The 20,922-nt window shown below is 48.9% G+C and overlaps 1 protein-coding gene across 7 annotated transcripts in view; it reads right to left on the minus strand.

Annotated features, from left to right (window-relative positions):
- Positions 1-20,922, minus strand: part of MSI2 (musashi RNA binding protein 2) — a 391,573-nt gene that overhangs the window by 250,210 nt on the left and 120,441 nt on the right. For all 7 annotated transcript variants that reach the window (XM_027624505.2, XM_027624504.2, XM_027624507.2 and 4 more), the window contains exon 6: positions 11,267-11,359. In XM_027624505.2, coding sequence (XP_027480306.1) covers positions 11,267-11,359 — 93 coding nt within the window. The remainder of the gene's footprint in view (positions 1-11,266; positions 11,360-20,922) is intronic.

A 20,922-nucleotide genomic window follows, 5' to 3' on the forward strand; every position in this document is an offset into this window, starting at 1 on the left:
GAATGAATTGGAAGTATGTGCCATAGACATTTACAAGACACTGAATCTTCCTCTTTAGGCTTAGAGGATCCAGGAAAGACTTTGCACTGTGTGTTATCCCCAAGGTGGGGGGGCACACTGAGTGGTAAGCCCACCCAGAGGACAGATGGGAAAGAAGGAAGAGCCTGTAGCCTGTACGTGCACGTATGTGCTTGCACACGCACCCAAGTCAGGGCTACTGCTGGATAGGATGGGAAAGGCAATTCCAGAGGCTGAACCTGGGTTTCAGAGGATAAAAATTACAGCAGCTGATATTTCTAATATTTACAAAGCACTTGCTCTATTTCTGGCAGAATGCTAAGAACTTATAATACAGGTATTAGTTCATTTTTTTTTAAGATTTATTTTACTTTTAGAGAGAAAGAGGGTGCACACACGGGAGGGGCAGAGGGAGAGGAAGAGAGAATCTCAAGCAGACGCCGCACTGACCTTGGAGCCAACGGGGCCTGATCCCACGACCCTGAGAGCGTCACCTGAGCCAAAACCAGGAGCCGGCCACTCAGTCGACTGTGTCACCCAGGCGTCCCTATGTATTAGTTCATTTAATCATTGTGTCGATCCTGTGGGCTAAGTACCATCCTTATTTCCATTCTACACATAAAGAAACTGAGGTAGAAAGACGTTAAATGACCTGCCCAAGGTTACAGAGCTAATAAATAGGTGAGCTGGATTTGGTATCAGACAGTCCGAGTATAAAAATTCCACGCCCTTATTACCAGGCGTTAAGCTAAACCAGGGGGTTGGCAACTGTGGCTGAGGGCCAAAGCCAGCAGCCTTCTGGGTTTTGTAAATAAAGTTTTATTGGAACACAGCCACAGCCATTTGTTTTCATACTGTCTCCGGCTGCTGTCATTGACACTACAGTGGCAGAGCTGAATGGTTGTGAGCGACCATCTGGGCCACAAAACTGAAAATAGTTATTATCTGGCCCTTTACAGAGAAAGTGTGCCAACCCCTATGCTAAACAGTAGTAATTCTCAATGTTTCTACCCAAGTGCTCCTAATGGTCAAGTAAGTTATGGGACAGCCCAGAATTACTGGGGACAGGGGCCAATGCAGCCAGCAGCTCTCCCGAGATGTCTCCAAGTCTCACGGTTTTTTCAAACACAATTATGCAAAGTTTGCATTCTGTGCCATAATATTTCTTCTAATATAATATGTCGAAAACAAACAACCATAAAGTCATCGCTTCCTGAGAAAGGTGCCACTGTAATCCTAAGGCACCGCGCACTGCGGGTCCTGGCACCCCAGACGCCCGAGGGAGGCAGCCCCGCAGGAGCAGCTCAGGGGTAACAGCAAACCGCAGGACCTCCACACCTCGGTCCCTACTGCAGTCCCGCGGAGGTGTCCCAAGCAGGTCATGTACACTCCCCCAGCCCTCCTTTCCTAACTTTCACACAAGATCATCCTCCTCCTGCACGGGGCTGTTTGGACAGAGACAAATCAAAAGACACTCAAAAGCTGTCAGCAACCCAGAATCTCTGAATCCGAGCACAGAGGCCAACTTAGTTGGCAGGAAGTGCTATGACACCAAGAAATCCTCCTTTTTTGCTACCGGAACACATATATCGGGGCCCCCGGGTGGCTCAGTCAGTTAAGTGTCTGCCTTCAGCTCAGGTCATGATCCCAGGGTCCTGGGATCGAGCCCCGCATCGGGCTCCTTGCTCAGTGGGGAGTCGGCTTCTCCCTCTCCCTCCTCCTCTCCCCTGGCTTGTGTTCTCTCTCTCTCCCTCTCTCAAAGAAATAAAATCTTTAAAAAAAAAAAAAAAAGCACACATATATCAGTAAAAGAAATGGGGTAGTCTTTTTAAAAGATAAAAATTTTAAAAAAGTGTTTCCATATGAGAGAATCGGCCAAGTCCCTCACCGGCTCCTCCAGCACGCCTCTGCCTGGTGCTCACCCTACCCTCTACCATTCCCTAAGAAAGCTGAGAATAAGATCGGGAAGGCCACCTCTGGTCAGCCCATACTCTTATTTATGTTCCCTAAAGTGAAAAGCCCCCTAAACTGTTTTGTTTTTTTCTAAATACTAAGAGTCTGCAAACAATAAGCAAGTCTGAAAATATTTACCTCTGCTGCCAATCATAAAAGACCGTTAGCAAACTCAATGACCAAAAATCTCTAATTTACAACTAATCCGATTGCACAAATTGCATCTTCTACTACAGACCACCTAAAAAACGACTTCCTGTAAACGAACCACTCTGCTGGGTTTTTCTAATCGAATTAAATCCTTCTTTTGCTCTTTAAGGAATTCACTTTTCTCGACACGGGGCAGAATTTTTATTATTTTCAAGAGATGAAGAAATAATCCCCAAGTAGAAGCCCAGACAGGAGCCCAAAGTGTCCTACACTCCAAGTAAATGACCAGCTGTCCCTTGCTGCAGGGCTGTGGGTCTGTCTGTCCTGCCTCCCACAGGCCGCTTCTCCCTGAACACTTACTGGCCTGTGGGAGTGCAGGAAGGCAGACTGTAAAATGGATCTGAAGTAAGCATGCTGGAAGACACAGGAAGGAATATTTAAATCTGCCTGGAGGTGGTCCAAGAAGGTTTCATCCCTTTAGGAGCTGCAGGCCAAGTACCTCCACTTTCCCACCTCCCCTTTACTCAGGTGACCAACTCATTCTGGTCTGCATGCCCTGAGTTCCTGGAAACTCCTCAGTCCTAGGCAAACCAGGACAGCTGGTCACCCTACCTTTACCCAGCCCTGCTCTTCTCCCTACAGTAGGAATCGTCAATACTATTCACTGGTTGCCTGCAGTGCGCTGCCTCCCACCACCCACCCCACACTGGCAACAAGTAATCACCCAACCCTTCCACGGCCCCTCCACCCAGATTCTCTTCCATCCTGGAGATGGCCTCGTCCCACAAACGCCCCACCAAGAAGAAAGAACCATCACCTGGGTGGCTGAAGGTATGTGGACTCATGGCAAAACAAATCCCACTCTGCCAGGGACTCCACTCTAGGAGGACAGCACCAAGTGGAGAAAAATGGAAACGGGGTATACAAATTCAATCTATCAAATCTCCTATTTATTTTATGCAAAGTTTTCCTGGTGCTTATTAATACCAGCTTTCCCTCTACCATTTAATCTCTGCTTCCATTTCATTCTTGGAGGCCTGTGATTATTCTAATTCAGCATTTGGATGACTTCATTTCCGCTCAAGTACACCCAGGTCAACTTGGATAGAAAAGAAAGAGGAGGAGAAGAAAAATAATCAGCTAAAAGCTATTAAATATCAGCCGTGTGCCTCATGATTGGTTTTAAAGGCAGTGGCGAGGTTAGCAACAGTCAGAAACTCAACCCTTCTGCCTCTTCCTGCATATTAACATTTTTCTGGGGCTCTCACTCTTATGGCTTCGAATGTAAATAAAGCCCGGACTGGCAGCCCACTTGGAGCTGATTCACAAATACCAAGTCTGAATATACAGAGCTGTAAAAATTTAGAGGGTGGTAACTTGACAGATCCGGCCCTTCTACAGAGAGACTAATTCTCAGAGGACAAAAGATGGGGGGGGCGGGGAGAAGGAGAAGAAAAAGCAAGAAAAGAAGAGCATACACGACCCAAGTAATGGGGTATCCAACTGACGGGGTGGGGGGTGGGCGGGAATCTCCATATCAATGTTCACTCCACCAAACAATGGAATTCCATTTCTATGCCAAGCCTAAATGAACTGAGCTTTCTCTTCCATAAGAACCACTCCTTGCACCCACTGGCACAAGCTCGAACCGCGATTTCTCAGACACTTGCCGTTCCCACTGAAGTACGTCCAGGGGGAGAAAGGCTTTCTTTCTCATGCTAACAGCTCCATTGTAAGTGACGTCTTCAGAGGCTGCCAGGAGGGCTCTGGGAAGGTGAGCTGGTGGAAGAGCTTAAAACCCCCTCCTCCCCACTACCCCTCTCAGGCTCATTAACTCCTTCCTGTCCTGGGCCGCCCCCAAGAAAAATTAAATCAAGCGCCACCATCCTGGGAAAGCCCAGTTAAATAGCCACGCCAGAAAGTTCGGGCCTGGTTCCTCTACCTACTATGCATGTGAAGCGTGGAATTTGATTAACATAATCTCAAAGTTTTCCCAGCTTGCTACCCAGGAGGCATCCTGTTTTGCTATTTGTACATTTTAAAACACTGTTAACAGAGCAATAATAAGGTCTGATGCATTTGCCCAACCACAGCGGGCTATATTTTATACACTAAAAAGGAAATGTGAAGTTTTCCTAGGCACCTACTATTTCAGGAGCCCCCTTTTTTAAGCAAGAGAAAAGGAGAGGAGAGGGGAGGGGAGGGAAGGGGAGAAGAGGTAAGAAAAAAGAGGAAAGGAAAGAAAAAGGAAAGAGAAAGGAAAGAGAAAGGAAAGGAAAGGAAAGGAAAGGAAAAAGGAAAGGAAAAAGGAAAGGAAAGGAAAGGAAAGGAAAAAGGAAAGGAAAAATGAAAGGAAAAAGGCAAGGCAAGGCAAGGCAAGGCAAGGCAAGGCAGAATTTATGTCTAATTGTGAGGTTGGAGTGCTCAATTAATTTCTAACTCGCCTCACTCCACTGGCTGCAAAAGAAACTGGTCTCCATTATGGAGGAAAAAGTTCATCAGGAAAATACGAAGTTGTTTTGTTTGGTAGGAGGGTTTACCTGCAAAGCCCAAGGATCACATTACTTGTGGGTACTGCTTGTTTGCTTGCTGCCACCTGGCCTAGGAAGCTGAGGCAGGCAGATGAGGGAGGTTCTCCCGCGGCTAACTGCGCCTCTTTGCACTCAGCAGCTCTACCCGGGGTCAGAGGGCAAATAAAGTCCCCTCCCCCATATGACACACTTCCGAAGGGAGAGACTGACACAAACCAGACAGAGAATTAATAAAACATGAGGACAGTGTTGGCCTTGTTCTGGGTTATTACAGGAAGAAAACTGAACACAAAAGTAGCCTTCAGCATGGCCAGTCAGGGAGGGGAGAGCAACGGGGGCCCTTCCTGGCCCACTCCACAGCTGTAACTCAAGAAGGTCTGAGGAACATCAAGGCTCTCCAGAGCAAAGGCCAGCAGAGGACAGGCGAGGCGTGGTCACACTGGCCACCTTCCAGTCGGTCAACCTGGACAAACCACCTCAGAAGACAAAGGCCTCCTGGGAGCTTTGGTGCCCACAAAGGACAAACGGGGACTTTTGTTTTCCAGGCCTGGTCTGAGCGAACCACACACCGCATGGAGCTCCATTTATCTACAACGCACATGTAGAAGCGATAAAACATTACCTCAGAATCACAGTCCACCGTCAGGAACACGGTGAGGTTGCTTATTTATTTTCTCCCGAATCTCTTGCCCTTCAAATTTCAAAGGCTTTCTAACATTTTTATGTTAGCGCTTCCTCTCCTCACACACGCAGTATCAAAAGGGACTCTCTGAGCAGTGGCCACGAACACCCCACCTGCACATACAACCCGGAGCGGGGAAATCATCGGTGTCAGACACTTCCTTCGAGCGCACCCTCCGACCATCCCACACACAGGCGGGATAAATGAAAAGATCCCACCATATAAAAAGCCCATTCATTCTTATTTTCAATTTTTTTTTTTCTCCAAAAGACTTCAAGCACCATTCTCTGTAGCTCAAGTTCACTTTTAGAGGCCCACACACAACCCCACTCCAACAAAAGGACTCCGGAGGACCCTTTTCACCTCATTTCCACAGGGCTCCCCTTTGATGGGACCTAAAGAGCTCTAACTCTCCAAACCCCGTTTCCCTGAAGACCTCCTCTTGCCGTCCACCGCAGGAGACCAGAGGGGCTGGCCTAGGAAGGGGTTAAAGCCCTCATGTCAAACCACAAACTCGGGCACTGGCCCAGAAGGGACATGGGAACCAGGGCAGTGGAGTGATAAAGGCTGGATTGTAGCAGCCCACTGAATTGGAAATGACTTGTAGGCCTAATGAAACAGAACTTTGGCAGTAAAACAGAATGAAAGGAATGAGACAATAAAAGGCTGGAACAAAGGGTGCAGAGTCGTTTCAGCTTAGCAAAATAAGCTCACTTTGTTGGTGGGGAAAGCCAAAGCCGATTAGGATAAACCAACGACTGAGCGTAAGTCTTCCAAACTAATTACACAGTTCACCATGTGAAGTATAATTGGAAGCCTCCAGATGCGGGCTGCTTTGCTTTCACAGGAGTTCTATAAAGTGAGAATTACCTAGTGAGCTCGGCACTGAGCAGCCCTATCATCGAGGTGAACAGCTGAAAGGTGCAGAACTGCTCCATCCAGGATGAAGCCGAGAATTCATTAAGTTTAAAGGCCTCTTTTTGATCTCCAAAATCCTATAAGTGAGAATTTAAGAAACCGGTACTTGAAGGAGGGGCCAAAAGGGGAGAAGGAGGAACCCACGCACATGGAGCTTCTTTGATCCCAGTGATTTTTAATTACCAAGCTGGGCTCTTCTGGATGGCTATGTGGGGAGCAGGGTGGTGAACCCTCCAAGCGATTGTCTGGGTCTGTACGTGCCTATCGAGAGCATCATTCACGTGCCACTTTCTGGAATGGTCTGCGTACATCATTCCTGGACATACGAAAATCGTGAGCACAGATAACGTCCACTAGGAAACCTGACGCGGTGAAATAAATTACCGCACATCAACATTCTTGGCAAATGAACAAAACCTGCTCCCTCGGAGTACAGGGGCTGCTTCGTGGTAAAGTAGGAGATGGGGTTTTTATAAACGGTGAAAAGAGGCTAGATGGTACAAAAATGAATGACTACCTGGGCTCTCCCCAGCATGCGCTTGTGTGATCTTGGACAACTCATGACCTTCTTCCACATCAGTCTGGTCATCTACATGACAGATACTCCACCTATCTTGCTTGACAGCTTTGAGAATCAGATTTTAAAATGCATCAAAAAGCTTAGCACAAAGCACACATCCCTCAAAGTCAGAAACATCAACTCATAGCAAAAGAATCTTTGCAGTAAAATCTGAACTTCACAAAATCTGAGTCTTCATTAATTTAGATCTAGCACATGTAATAAGGAGGTGGAAATACTCTACAGATCCCTGGATCTTACTCATAGGATGAAGATTCTGGTTTATAAATAGCACCTTTTTCCAAATAGAGAATCCCTTCACTGTTCCTGCATCTTGCAGTCCAGAAATTAACTCTACCACAGTTATGACGGTTTCACTTATCATGCTCATTGCTATTGATAATATCTTGTTTTGGTTACAGTCTATGGATGGATACCTATCCATCCATCTGCCCCACTTATGTATGTTTATTTTTTTTGAAGATTTTATTTATTTATTTGAGAGAGAGAGACCATGCACAAACAGGGGGAGGGGCAGAGGGAGAGGGAGAAGCAGGCTCCCTGCTCAGCAGGGAGCCCGATGCAAGGCAATCCCAGGACCCCAGGATCATGACCTGAGCTGAAGGCAGACGCCCAACCGACTGAGCCACCCAGGTGCCCCTGTGTGTTTAAACACACTTTCTAGATTATTGAATTTTCAAGTTTGAAACCAACCTTAGGAATAACCTAGTCCAGGGGTTGGCAAATTATGGCCCACAGGACAAAAGTGGCCCACTACCTATACTTATAAATAAAGTTTTATTGGAACACAGCCACATCCGATAATGGATTGGCCATAGCTGCTTCCTCCATATAAAAGCAGAATTAAGTAGTTGTGACAGAGACCATTATGTTCTGTAAAGCCAAAAACATTTACTATCTGACCCTTTACAACTTTTCCAACTCCTTCCCTTAGAGGAGAAACTGAGGCCAGAAAAGAAACGGCCTGTTAAGGTGTCACAGTGGGGACACTGTACAGGCAGGCCCAGCACGAGGGCCTGGAATACTTCTACCTCACTTTCCTCTAATGACAGCATCAGAACAGCTACCCAGGGGGTGAGGACGGCCATCCAAGCGGGCAGAATCCTTATGCCAAAGGCCGCACTTCATAATCTCATCGGAAATATAAACAAGTAATGACACCCCTAAGCAGGGGGATGGGGATCAGTTTCTGGGAGGAAGGTGGGAGAAATGCCCAAAAGGGTTTACAAACCTCCAATGTGCGTTATTTAAAGCTCTCAGTGTGTCATTCTGCCCCCACTCCCCTTACAGTAACGACATATTTAAACTCTCTTAGCCCAGCCCCATGACAGCAGTCTTACCCATCTTGATGGCCACCTGAAATAAACAGCTGAAGCAGCGGCCGCCTCAGGCACGACGGGAAGAGGGAGAGGAGAGAGGAATGACGGTGAGGGGAACCTAAAACACGGGTGGCAGACCCAGAATGGAGGCGTGGAAGGATGGAAAGTTCTGGATGTGGAGGACGCGGAAGTAGGGTGTGAATTCTGGCTGTTATCCTGCCTTACCTGGGTGACCTTCCTTGAGACTTAACCTCTCTGACTCTTACTGCTCACCTTTGTCAAAGGGCTGGATGACACCAAAATCCACCATGCAAATGAGATGAGGGGACCTATGTCCAGTTCCCAGCACTGTTCCCAGCACTGTCCCCAGCCCGTGGATGGACGCAGTCTCTTCCTTTCTTTTGCATCCTCCCCACCCTAAGCCCATCCTGTGGATTGATCCGAGGTTGGAACAGGGCCCACGGTTCAGGTTCTGTTAACAGACAAGCCTGGAGGGGAAGTCTGCATCCAGCTCTACCTTTCGGGGGTGACCTTGAGTCAAAGACTCAATCCCACCTAGACTCCATTTAACAAGCTACAAAATGGGCAGTACCCCTACCAGCCTCCCTGAGAAGAATTAAATGAGATAATATAAGTCAATGGCCTGGCCCAGGACTCAGCACAGTACATACTCACTAATAAAATTCCACCTCGCTAATTTGCCATTAACCAACTAAAAAGGGCCCCAAACAACTTTATTGACGGGAATGTGTACAAGTATGTGAGTCTAGTTGACACAGGTGTGTGTGTGTGTTCGGTTTTGTTCAAACAGAATATAAACTACTGAAGGGTAGAATCAGTTTGTTGACTCACCATTGGGTTGACTCGCTGCCTTAAGGCCCAGCAGCACAGTCTCCTCTCTTTTGATGGCTCTGATTCCAAATGAATTACGCCAGAATCCTGAGAGGTGGTGGACCCTGCCCAAGGTGGGTACGAACATAACACAAGCCACCAGCACAAGGAGGAATAAGCCCCTCTGAAGACAGACGCAGATAGTGCACAGAGCACGTGTATGAAACAAGCTACCAAAACAGGAGCACAGAGAGTGTTACAGCTTTGATACATTCAAAAGCCTCCTTAGTCCTTTAATAAAACACCTGATAAGTTTACACATCCTGCTGGAATCTACAAATGTTACTGCTAAATTAACTGAGCAGCTTCAGCCCCAGCGCAGGCCACGCCAGGGAAGATGGTCTGTGAATGCCTCTCTGACAAGGGGACAACTGTTCTCAGGGCAGGGATGGTTGCAGCCGTGGGCCCAGCCAAAGCTTGCAGAGCTTCCCACTGCTGGATACTGGGTCCCAACTGTAAGTGTTAATGAAAAAAGAGAGAAAGGGAGAATGAGAGAGAGAGAGAGAGAAGCCTGGAGGTGGAAGCGTGCAGAGGTGCGGCAGGTACCGGACTCTGGAATACTCTAATAGCCCAACTTCTCTGACACCCACAAATAGGACCATGAGATTCCAGTTTATAACTAAAAAAAGAATTCCACCTCAATTTTGCAAACACTGCTCGTGGCCTTGTTTTAGAGGCAGAACTGTAGCAAAGGGGCGCACATTCCCGAGCCTTCCATTACACAAGCTGGACCTGTCTCATTTAATTATTTCCAGTCTCTCCCCACAGGCAGGGTGGGGCTGGGCAGTGGACCAATCCCCCCTGGTGCTTTAAATGAGTCTCGAAGAGAAGTACATGGTCCCCAACGCACTCAGCTATTCTTCAAAACCGGCCAGAAGGAATCAGCCCCCAGCTGGCAAAGCAAGACGGTGCCATGGGGAAAGCGTCTTTCCTAAGCGACCTGGAAGGGCAGTTAAGTGCCATTCTGAACGCCAAGCCGGGCTGGAGGAGCCTGGTTTCTCTTTGTTGCATGTCTCCCATCCATGCAGAAATTGATGATGACCAGAGACGGGAAAAATCTCCATTTTGAAGCTAAACAGTGATCCCGGCCCTCATCCCAGACAGTAGCTCACGACTCGACACACCCGGGGACGAGGTCTGAGCCGCCCATCACCTTGAGCAAACAAATAAAAGCACAGAAACTTCAGACCGGTCAGTGGGCAGCAGCGCCTGGTACCACCCAGGGCAAGCACAACAGCCGTCACCGGAGGGCACATGAGTGACAAAGCTTAGAAGACGCGCAGTGTCTTCTCCCTCTCTGCTGTACCAGCCCTCCAGCAGCAAGGACGCAGACCTTTGCAAGGGAGACTGTCGCACACCTGGACTCCCAGGACAACATCCATGGCGACTGAAAGATGCGGGAAGCAGGGGGCCGGCGTAGCCTCTCAGCTGCCAGCCTCCCGGGACGCGGCAGCCAGAGGAGGGGATCACACAAAGCCAGCAAGGCTAGCCTCCCCCACAAGCTGCCTTGTCGGAGCCTGGGGACCATGTGGCCATCAGAGGAACGCTACTTTCCAAGGCACCAGCTCCCCCCACAGCTAGAGAGAGGCTGAATCAAGCACATCGCCCATGGGTGCATATCCTGTCTGTCTGTCTGTCTGCTGACTCTGTCTTAATCTACACACTCTCACACTCTGGGTCCTGGCTGACTGGGGGGCGTTCTGCATTGCCCCCAGCCTGGTCCAGCAACAGAGCCCAGGGGATCATTTTACTTCGGTCTCACACACATTCTGACAGGTACAGCCCAGCATCTTTCCCGAGTATCCTTGGGCATCTGACAGGGGAAGGTTCAACCGCACAGGACCCCAGGGAGCCTCCACTCGTCATGCATCTTCCAGAAAGGCACAGAATGAAGCCCAGCACCGACTCACAGGCTTCTAGCAGCTTCTGCAGGAGCTCCTGCCCTGTGAGTCACAGCCCCGCATCCCTCCCCAGTCGCTGCTGCCACCACCACCGGCTCCCAGCCCAGGCCCCAGGTGGTCAGCACCACCACACTGCAAGGCCGCTCTGTTTGTTCCTGTGGGCACGTGGGGCACCACGCCAACCACAAGCTGGACTCTTCCATGTCAGCTCCTGACAGATTTCACTTAAATCTGGACGACCAAGTGCAAGGACAAGGTTCTTGAGGACGCAGCTGTGGCAAAGGGAGGGGGCGCGGCAGCAGCCAGCCCCATGCGCCACTTACCTTGCCAAACTGCTCAAAGTACTGCTTCACATCTTCCACCACCGTGTTCGCAGATAATCCGCCTACAAATATTTTCTTTGTTCTTGTGACCATCTGCAAGAAATGACAAGAGGAAGACATGGGTTAACCAGGTTATCTGAAGCAATGCTCGCTAAGATGCTAAAACAAGCCACTCTCCATGTGCCTCTAGGAAGGCAATTTTAGATAAATTTGAGCTGTACGGCGCAGGCTCCTGAGACATCTTAGAATGCTGGAGACAACCACGCTGGATATCTCGGGCCTTCAGGCCACAACCTAAAGCTTGAGTTTCATACAGACACAGAGTAGACTTCAGAACCTCTAAGCCATAAGACACAGCTCCATTCTGATTTCTAGCACAAAGAGAAAAGTGGCACATCAAAGCTATTTTAAACCTAAGAGATGGGAGCAAAACAGAATTATGTGCATAAAAATCTGCTGCCCAGAAAGCACCATAAAATTTGTCAATTAAAAAGCCACACGTCATTCAAACACATGGGTGGGCTGTCTACACCGAGCTGCTCTGGGTGCTGGTTCATGTCTGCCAACAAGACAGACCCTGACCCCACAGGCAGGGGCCACTCTTGGAGCTCAGTCTTCATTCTTTTTCCCCTCTAGATTCCTCATTATTCGCCCTGGTTCGCCCTACACTTAGTCAAGCCCAGCTAAGCCCCAGGTATCCACCCCTTTGTCCATACAAGTCCTTCTCCCTAGAACGCCTCTCTGTGCCTAAATCTCCCACGGCTACCATCCTGCAAGATCCAACGACCTTCTCCAAAATGCAAGCTATCTATATCGTCCTCACATCCAGAAGCTGTCCCTCTCTCTTCTGAAACACTAACACCATACCCACCAGTCTGTCCTGGCACCCGCTTCTTCCCACCTAGCACAGAAGTCACTGATAATCCTGTCTTTCTTACTTCCTTCCCCAGACACCGAGTTCCTGATTCCTCTCGGTACCCTCCGCAAAGCCAAGCACGGCGCCAGGCCCACAGAAGCCCACACCAAATATGTGGTTGATGTGAAAACGAATGACTGTGGTCACATTTCAGAATGACACCAGTTCCAAAGTAAATGATACAAATGGTTCAGAGACGGAACCAAACATCACAGGTAGGAGCCAAAATTGAACAAGAAAAGAAATCTTATTCTGAACACTGAGTCTAGGCTGTGTGTGTGTTTTATTTTTTTTAATGTGCAACTAAAAAAGACTTTATCTAAATGTTAAATAAAAAATTTCAAACCTCAGTAGATACAGGGTCTCACCCATTTGGCTGCACATAATAAAAGCCCAACGTCTTAACCTGACAGGAGAAATTCTGTCACAATGTACACATATATCAAATCATAATGTTTGTACACTTTAAATACCTTACGACTTTGTCAGGTACACCTCAGTAAAGCTGAGGGGAAAATGTTTTATGAGAACATATAAATAAAAGCATGATTGAAACCCCAAAAATAAGTGAATAAGATGAAGCCGAAAATGTTAAAAAAAAAAAAAAAACAACCCACAATGTCCTATGTGTCCATTACAATTTGATGTGGGATGCCTAAATACAGGGGCCATGGCTGCCAGGATCCCCACTGTCCCCAAGGCTGAGACACACTGGCTGAGGGAACGTACAACCAGCCCACCTCCAAGAAGAGCGCCCTGGCTGAGCACCACCTGGGTGCGGACGGGTAGGCTGTGCTGAGGAGTGCTCCCCTGAGGTCCGGTCCAGTGCTCTGCACCGTGCAGTCCCAGACCAGCGCGCCAGTCCCAGCTAACCCTGAACTCCCATCAATCAGGACGCACGATGGCCATGAACAGAGGAGGCTCCCAGACTTCGAGGAGCTCAGGCTTTGGCTTAGCATCTTCCGGGAGAGACATGTGCCACCACAGCCTGCTGACGGATCCCCATCTGGAATGTCCCTGCAGCGGGCTTGCTGCGCCATTTTAAGGGGCCATTGTCCCAGCAACTCCACACACTTCCTGTGGGCTCTGAGGGCCATGCAGTGGCTACACGTGTGTTTAAAGCTGTGATTTACCACTTTTCGTCTCTTTTCAGATGAACGGGAGAGGAGATGAGATGATGTACATGAGAACGTGCTACGAAGATCCCACCAGCATCCACAGTTCCAACTCGAAGAGCCTCTCGTTAACCAGTGGGCATCTTATTCTGCCCCTTACTGTCCATCCCCCTTCTCAGCCATTCCGTAAGTCCCTCTGGCAGACAAGGTCACCTTCCCATGAAACTGCATCAGTCCCTCTCCAGATTTCAATCTCTCCCGACACTCACTGACCACCAAATTTTACTGCCCTAACTTTCCTAATGTGTTCATTCAACAGATACATTAAGTGCTAGGTGTTGGAGCCTATGTTCCAACACAATGTAGAATTTAATCATTATAAAATGGAGATATAATAATTAGCCTACCACGCAAGGTTCCTATCAGGACTAAATTAAATAACATATGTCAAGGTGTCTTAGCAGGACACCAGGCAGATGCTAGGTAAGTGGTCACTGTAACCGAATCCAAAGTCAATTACTACATTCATCCTTCAAGCTCAGAATGAGCTTGTGTGGCAGAAAGATACGTTATACAAAAATCTTTGATAAATCAACTCTTAGTGCCCCATTCCCTTCCACTGTAATTTCAATACCACTTTTCTGCATCTCTACATGATTTCAGATGGTCAAAGACTCCCAATAGTTTCATTTCATATTTTTCATTCTTTTTTTCTTTTTTTTTTTACCCAGCCAAGTAATTAAATATCTATAAAAAAACACTACTGTGATCCACAAACATGCATTAGTGGAGTTCTCAACTTAAAGAAACTCTGAAGAAGCATTCTATAAAATGAACCCTATGGTGCCATTTCTACATTGTTTAGAGTCAGGTGGGTATAGAGCAGACCCTATTTATATTTCAAATGTTCACATGGACCCAGATAATTAAATGAGTAACGTGTCTTCGTTCCCAAAACAGAAGTCAACAGAATGTTCATTCCCCAATAACTGATTAAATGAAAAGGCCCCCTCTTATACTCTCTATAGTTGCTCAACAGCCATAAACCTATCACACCAGAGCCTTAAACACTGGGGCAGACACCCAGCTATAAATCTACATAGTCCCAAAAAAAGCCTGTAAAATACTTTTTTTTAGAAGGATGAGAAATCCCAGGCCCCAGACACTGCGCCAAAGTGTCCAAGTTACTAAAACATCCTCTCCAGGAACCAGCTCAATTCAGTGATGGATCCCACTCTACGGCAAACACTAAAGGAAACTGGTTTAATCAAAACCTTCCAGACGTAAAAAGGCCAGTGGGAAGATGTGCAACACTCGGTTAGCTGCTCACCAATGTCTTGGCTTCAGGAGAGGAGAGCACGGCTGGGGGCAACAGTGCTCTGCGTGGTGACCCCTCCCACCAGAGGCACCCTGGGGGAAATGGGGGTGATTTACTTTGGGAATCCTGACGGCATCACTGCTAAACAGACTGTGCAGTGCTTGATGATTTGCATTCTGAAGACAGACACGGGAGGCAGGCAGAGAGGACTCTAGAATCACACATTCTACCCTATTTCCCTTCCCACCTCCAGGGCTGCTGGTGAGGACAGGACAGGGGCGGGGCTAGATGTCATGTCTGGGCTCCCAGTGGGACTCACTGGAGGTCCTCAAATTCCTATCAATACTCTCGAAGTTTCTGTGTCCATGTCTGCACACGTGCGTGCGTGCGTGCGTGTCTGGGGTAACTCTCTAGTCCCGATCCTTCCGTCTTGGCTGCTACTTGCCCCAGGAACCACCCAGCATCCCCAGAGCTTTAACCCTCTTCTGACCTCAGAAACAGGGCGCAGGGCATGTTACCACTGGTCCCCCTCTGACTCCATAGTCCTTTGCGTTATAAAAAGTCCTCTCCACCCACGGTGAAGAGAGCCACCTGTGTTTTCTTCCTGAGCTAGGCCCTTTGGGTAACTGTTTCCTAAACCACAGCCCTCACACCAATACAGTACTTAACCACACAAAGCAAGGGAAGCTGGCCACTGCACACCAAAATGCTCAGGCGGCCCCAGGCGGTCCCCACAGTGCACCCAAATGGAAAGAGCTATCCATCTGTTCCAGAGAGGGCTCACTCCAAAATCCATTAGGAAAGTGAGCTTAAATGTCCTTTGCATGGAGTTTTTGGTGGAGGGGTTGTAGAAAACACTTTGTATGCGAGTGCTTTCCACTGTTTGAGACACTAGATACCCACCAAGAGCCCAGTACCACTTGGGGACAGCCGTCTCCCCCAGCAGATGCCCTTCCTTTTATGGTCTAGGGCGGTACTCTGGGGAGTGGGGTGTGTGTGTGTGTGTGTGTGTGTGTGTGTGTGTGTGTGTGTGTGTGTGTGTGTGTGTGTGTGTGTGTGTGTGTGTGTGTGGTGTAGCGTGCATCAGGGGGTGGGGAGTGTTCAGGCTGCTCAGGCTCGCACAAATTATTGCTGCACATTTTGTATTTAGACCTGTAATTTAACGAAACACCACTGCTCTCCACACCTCTTGGCTCCACAGAGAAAACCCCGGCACCCATTCCAGTCTGGAAAATTGCTGTTTACACGGAAGAACTGGCCAAAGCCAGCTGCTACCTAGAGCTGCAAAGAACACTCCACCTTCCTGCTTCTGACAAAAGAGCTCTTTTTTTTTCCTTAAGTTTCAAAAAATCCCTTTAAAAAAAATGTTTGTATCTGAAATGGTCACTCAGAGTGGGACCACTGGTTGTATTTTTATAAAACAGGATAAAGCAGATGAGTGTGCATGTGTGTGTGTGTGTTGAAAGCAGAAGGTAGAAGTATTAGAAAAGGGAATTACTTTGAAGAATGAGATTGATGGGGAAAACTTAGCTCTAGGAGCTTTGCCCCAAAGATATTAGATGTCACACAGGAAAACGACAGTAACTGAAAATGTTTCTCATCCTGACAAATGCATGGAAAGGCAGGAAGTGCCTCTGGAGAGTCTTGAATGGGTAGGAGAGAAGCCCAGAGAAATTAAGTCGGCTCTTGCCATCACCACGTGCCTGCAAAGAGCTCAAATTCCCCTTTTGGTGACACACATGAGACATCTTCACTGCCCAATAGCACTGGCTCATTTACAGAAGTTCTCCCATCTGTGGGAGCCTCGAGGTGGAGAGAGCCCAGGGAAGATGTAAGAACGCTAGCGCTGGGCAGGATTTTGCAAGCCTGACTGCCTGTCGTCGCCATTCTACAGGTGGAAAAATCAAGTCCCAGCAAGTTGGCTCATGTGCTGGTTAAAGGCAAAGAGCAGAGTGACGAGGGAGAATGGATGTGTTGGCAGATACCATGCAATTCCACCCCAGACTCTGAATCTGGTGAACACTTTGTTCTTCAGATTCTTGGGTAAAATTCTATGTTATCATCAAAGTGTCAGTTCCCTGCATCTGAGAATTAAGCCCAGTCTTTGTACGACAAAGAAGCTCTCGCAGGGCTAACCGGGGTTGCGAAACCGGGGTTGCAGAAGTCCCAAACTCCACAGCCCCATTCCACAGGGAGTTTCCTCTGAGGGACGTGCCCTCTAAAATTCCCAAGTTCCCCCAATATTTGTTTCCAACCTTCCCTCCTCCCTCTAAACTACTACTCTTGCTACTACGGCTGCCGCCGCTACCACCGTATCTGAACCCAGTGGCAAAACTCACTTAGCACACAAAAGCAGAACCCAGATCCTAGAATCTTCTCCAAATGATTCTAGAATCACATGTGGAAGAAGACCATACTGGGTTGACTAGAGTCCCCCAAAATTCACGTCCACCCAGGTCTTTGGAAACAGGGCCTTTGTAGATGTAATCAGTTAAGGATCTTGAGATGAAATCATCCTGGGTGTAGGGAGGGCCCTAAATCCAATGACTGGTGTCCTAACACTACCCATGGAAAGGCCATGTGAAGATGGAGCAGAGACTGGAGTGATGTGTCTACAAACCAAGGAACCCCAAGAATTCCCGGCAGCTACCAGAAGGTAGGAGGGAGGCACGGACGGCTCTTCCCTCACGGTCTCCAGAAGCAAAGAGCCCGGCCAATGCCTTCGTTGCAGACTTTGGGACTCCCAAACTGGGAGAGAAGACATCTCTACGCGTTAATCCCTCCAGGCTGTCTTAATTTGTTAAGAAACCAATCTGAAGACCTACCTGGGGGAGGCCCTAGGACACAACAGCCCTGGCCTCACCTTTTCTTGGTGACCATGGAGCGGGAGTCCACAGGGAGGACCCCCACCATCGTGGAGGAAGACAATGCTGTACCCACATGTGTGACAGTCCGAATCTACCCTCCCAAGGACGGCAGGCCACGCTCATCATTTGCATACCCACTATGGCGGGGGCCACAGGGACAAGTCTCTGCCTCAAAAGGTAAGGTAATACCTACTGGCAGATGAGGGAGGAGCCCAAATGCTGCCCACGGAGTCCAGATGCCCCTGGCATAACACTTCATACCAGCGGGGCCAAGGGAGGGGAGAGGGCAAGTCTGAAGCAAAGATGCAGAAATGACAGGCCAGACACTGCTGGTGGGGATGGACATAAAATGATGCAGGCCCTCAGATGATTACACAGAGTCACTAGATGACCCTGTAAGTCCACTCCCAGTACATACCCAATACATACCCATATGTCCACCCAAAGCCTCTCACACAAAATGTTCATTGCGGCATTGTCCATAAGAGTCAAAAAGTGGAACAACCCAAATGCCCATCAAGGATGAACAGATAAATTAAATGTGATATATCTGTGGAACGGAACAGTATTCGGCCACAAAAAAGAACAAAATACTGACATATGTTGCAACATGGATAAGCCTCGAAAACATTACGCTACGTGAGAGAAGCCAGTCAATAGAAGGCCACACATACCGTAGGATTCCATTCGTATGGTTGCTTAGGGCTAGGGGAGCGGGGATCATGATGGCTAAAGAGTAGGAGGTTTCTTTCTGGGGTGATGAACACGCTCTAAAATGGACGTGGAGATGGTGCTCGTATCTGTGAATATACTAAAAACCACTGAACTGCACTCTTAAATGGGTAAATTGTACGGCATGTGAATTATATCTCAATAAAGCTGTTCTTTTTTTTTTTTTCTCATGACAGGCCAAAAAGATCCCTAAATTGAGAGTCTGAATGCAAAAAGGGCTTAAAAATAAACCCACGTGCCCTAGAAAGCATGCTCTCCCCAGCTACTGCATCCGCTAGCTACATCTCCATGCTTTGCTTCGCCCCTGGTTGACCACTGGACAAAGGTGTAACAATATTTGATGTTGCCAACTGCAGAAATTAATTTAACTTCAGAGGAAACTAATTATAAATATAACCCAAAATGTTTCTCCGAGCTCTCTCTCCCCATGTATAGCTATGAGCCAGAGAGCAAGAGGGTTCAGGCTACAATTTGGCGTTCCCTCTAAATAGCTTTAAAATTGGAAGGAAAAAAATAGCCTTCCTCTATATGGGGCTGGAATATAATTTACACACAATTATCCGGCATAGTCAAGTTACAACATTACCTCTGATTAAAACAACAGCAACTCACCTACAGGAGAACGTGATCTCGTAATGAAATGATCAGGCTGCTCCGGTAAGCTCCCCACCTCCAGCTCAGAGCCCTCTGCCTGGCTCCCTCCCAGGCTAATTTAAAAATACTACTTCTCTTACCCTTGGGGGGAATGCTGCAGCCCGCATGGGTGACCTGTCCACAGGTCGGTATCAGAGAGTAACATCCTAGACAGTGACACTTGGACTAGGGGCTCCGGGGGGGGGGGGGGGGGGGGGGGTAAGAGAAAAAGGTACAGATGGAGCATTGCCTTGCAAAGCCCAAGAAGTTAAGGATCATGACCCACGCGTCAACCGATGCTGAGCAGCGAAGTGGCTGGCTGGCCATCACCCCAATCACAGGCACCCGAGCTGTTCTGTACCCACAGGGAGCTTCTCTGTCACTCCAGCCTTCTGGGAGCCCCCACCCCCTCACCACAGACTGAGTCACGGGAGGCCCCAACAACTCTCTCCGGTGTTCTAATGATTGCCAATACGGAGATGCAATTAAAACCCATCATCTTTTACAGCAGCGGTATTAAGTGAAATTAAGTAAGTACCCTTTACTGTTGCTGAATTTGCGAGGAAGCCATGCATCCCTGCATACAAAAGAGGAGCTTCCAAAGCCCCAGCCAGACAGTGGAAGCAGATTCTGACTGAACCCCCAGAAAGGGCCAGCGGGGATGGTGGGGCTGCTGGGAACTCCGTGCCTTCCATCTGGGCCTGTCACTCCCGCCCGCCGTGCAGCCAGGTGGGATTCTTCAAAAGACCTGGAGGACGCCTCACGGTGAGGGGTAGGGCCCTGGAGACGGTGACACCAAGGGTCCGGGGTGCCACACGTCTCAAGCAGAGGTCCCAGAAGACCCAGCCTAGGGCAGTGATCCAAAGGACACGATGGCCCTCACTTTACAACACGCTCTCTCTGCCTGCCTGCTCGCATTGCCGAGCACATCTGTGTAACTGAGGCAGAGTAAATAACCACCCTGGCCCTCGTGGGTCACATGAGAGTAGGTCAAGTCTCTCAAGTCTCTCAACAGTTCTGGGCCTCCCTTTCCCCTTGAATCATGGCCTCAGCCCCCGGCATGACCAACTGAGGCAGCGAATGCGGGACTGGAACTCCCAAGAAGGCCACCCCCAGGAGTCCATGCCCGCTCCAGCAAGGACAGGGACGAAAGCCCAGGCCTCTCACCCAAACCCTGCTCAGGGCTTGTCCGGGGGCCGCGGCCTCCCCGGCAGGCACGGCGCCTACGTGCAGGCCAAGCTCCCGGCCCCAGAGTCCAGAGCACCCCTTCCCGCTCCCCAAACTGCTCCCTTCGCAAGACATTTCAGGTCAGGCGGGAGCCACCACCAGAGAGACGGTTTCGCCACAGAACTGAAGCGCTGGAAGCAGAAGTAAACACCCACGCCTTCCCCGACTGCCTGCCCAGGAGCCACGTCAGGAAGCCTGGCTGCGAGGGAGCATGTGAGTAGGAAAACCAGGCTTGGGAGAGTGTTCCCTCTTCTGCACTCCGGGGAAGACTGCCCCAGAGAGAGCCTTCTAGAACTCACCCCGGTGAGAACTAGACCTGTGGCCATCGGCAACAACGAAAGGGCTCTTCTTAGGAAGGGAAAAGCAGGGAAACTTTGCTGGCAGGCAGGCTCTGAAGCCAGGGCTGCCCATCCCCCAAGCCCTCCAGTTGATTTCATGAAAAGAAAAAATGGCAGCCTTAACCCTTAGCCTTGATTACCTTCATTAGCATATTTTAGATGCACACGGCAATCAGTTCTTGATGAGCAAGTTTTACCTAATCCGCGGAGCCGAGCCAGGCTGCAGGCTCCCCAACACGCCTGGCCCAGCAGCACCTCGGCATCTCCTGGGGCATCTTGAAAACCTAGTGAGACCGGCCCCCACCCTCGGGATGCTGATCTCATTGGTCGGCGGGGAGGCCCAGGCATCCGTAGGTTTTAAACATTCTCCAGAAGATTCCAAGGTGCAGTCAGGGCTCTGTGAGCAGTGGCTTGAACGAGGGAGCTTGAGTCCCCACTCAACCAATTCCCTAGTGTAACTGCAGGCAAGCCATGGGTAAAGTGAGGACAAGAGCTACATGCCACGGAGCT

The sequence above is a fragment of the Zalophus californianus genome, chromosome 16 (assembly GCF_009762305.2).
Source record: "Zalophus californianus isolate mZalCal1 chromosome 16, mZalCal1.pri.v2, whole genome shotgun sequence".
NCBI classification, from domain to species: Eukaryota; Metazoa; Chordata; class Mammalia; order Carnivora; family Otariidae; genus Zalophus; species Zalophus californianus.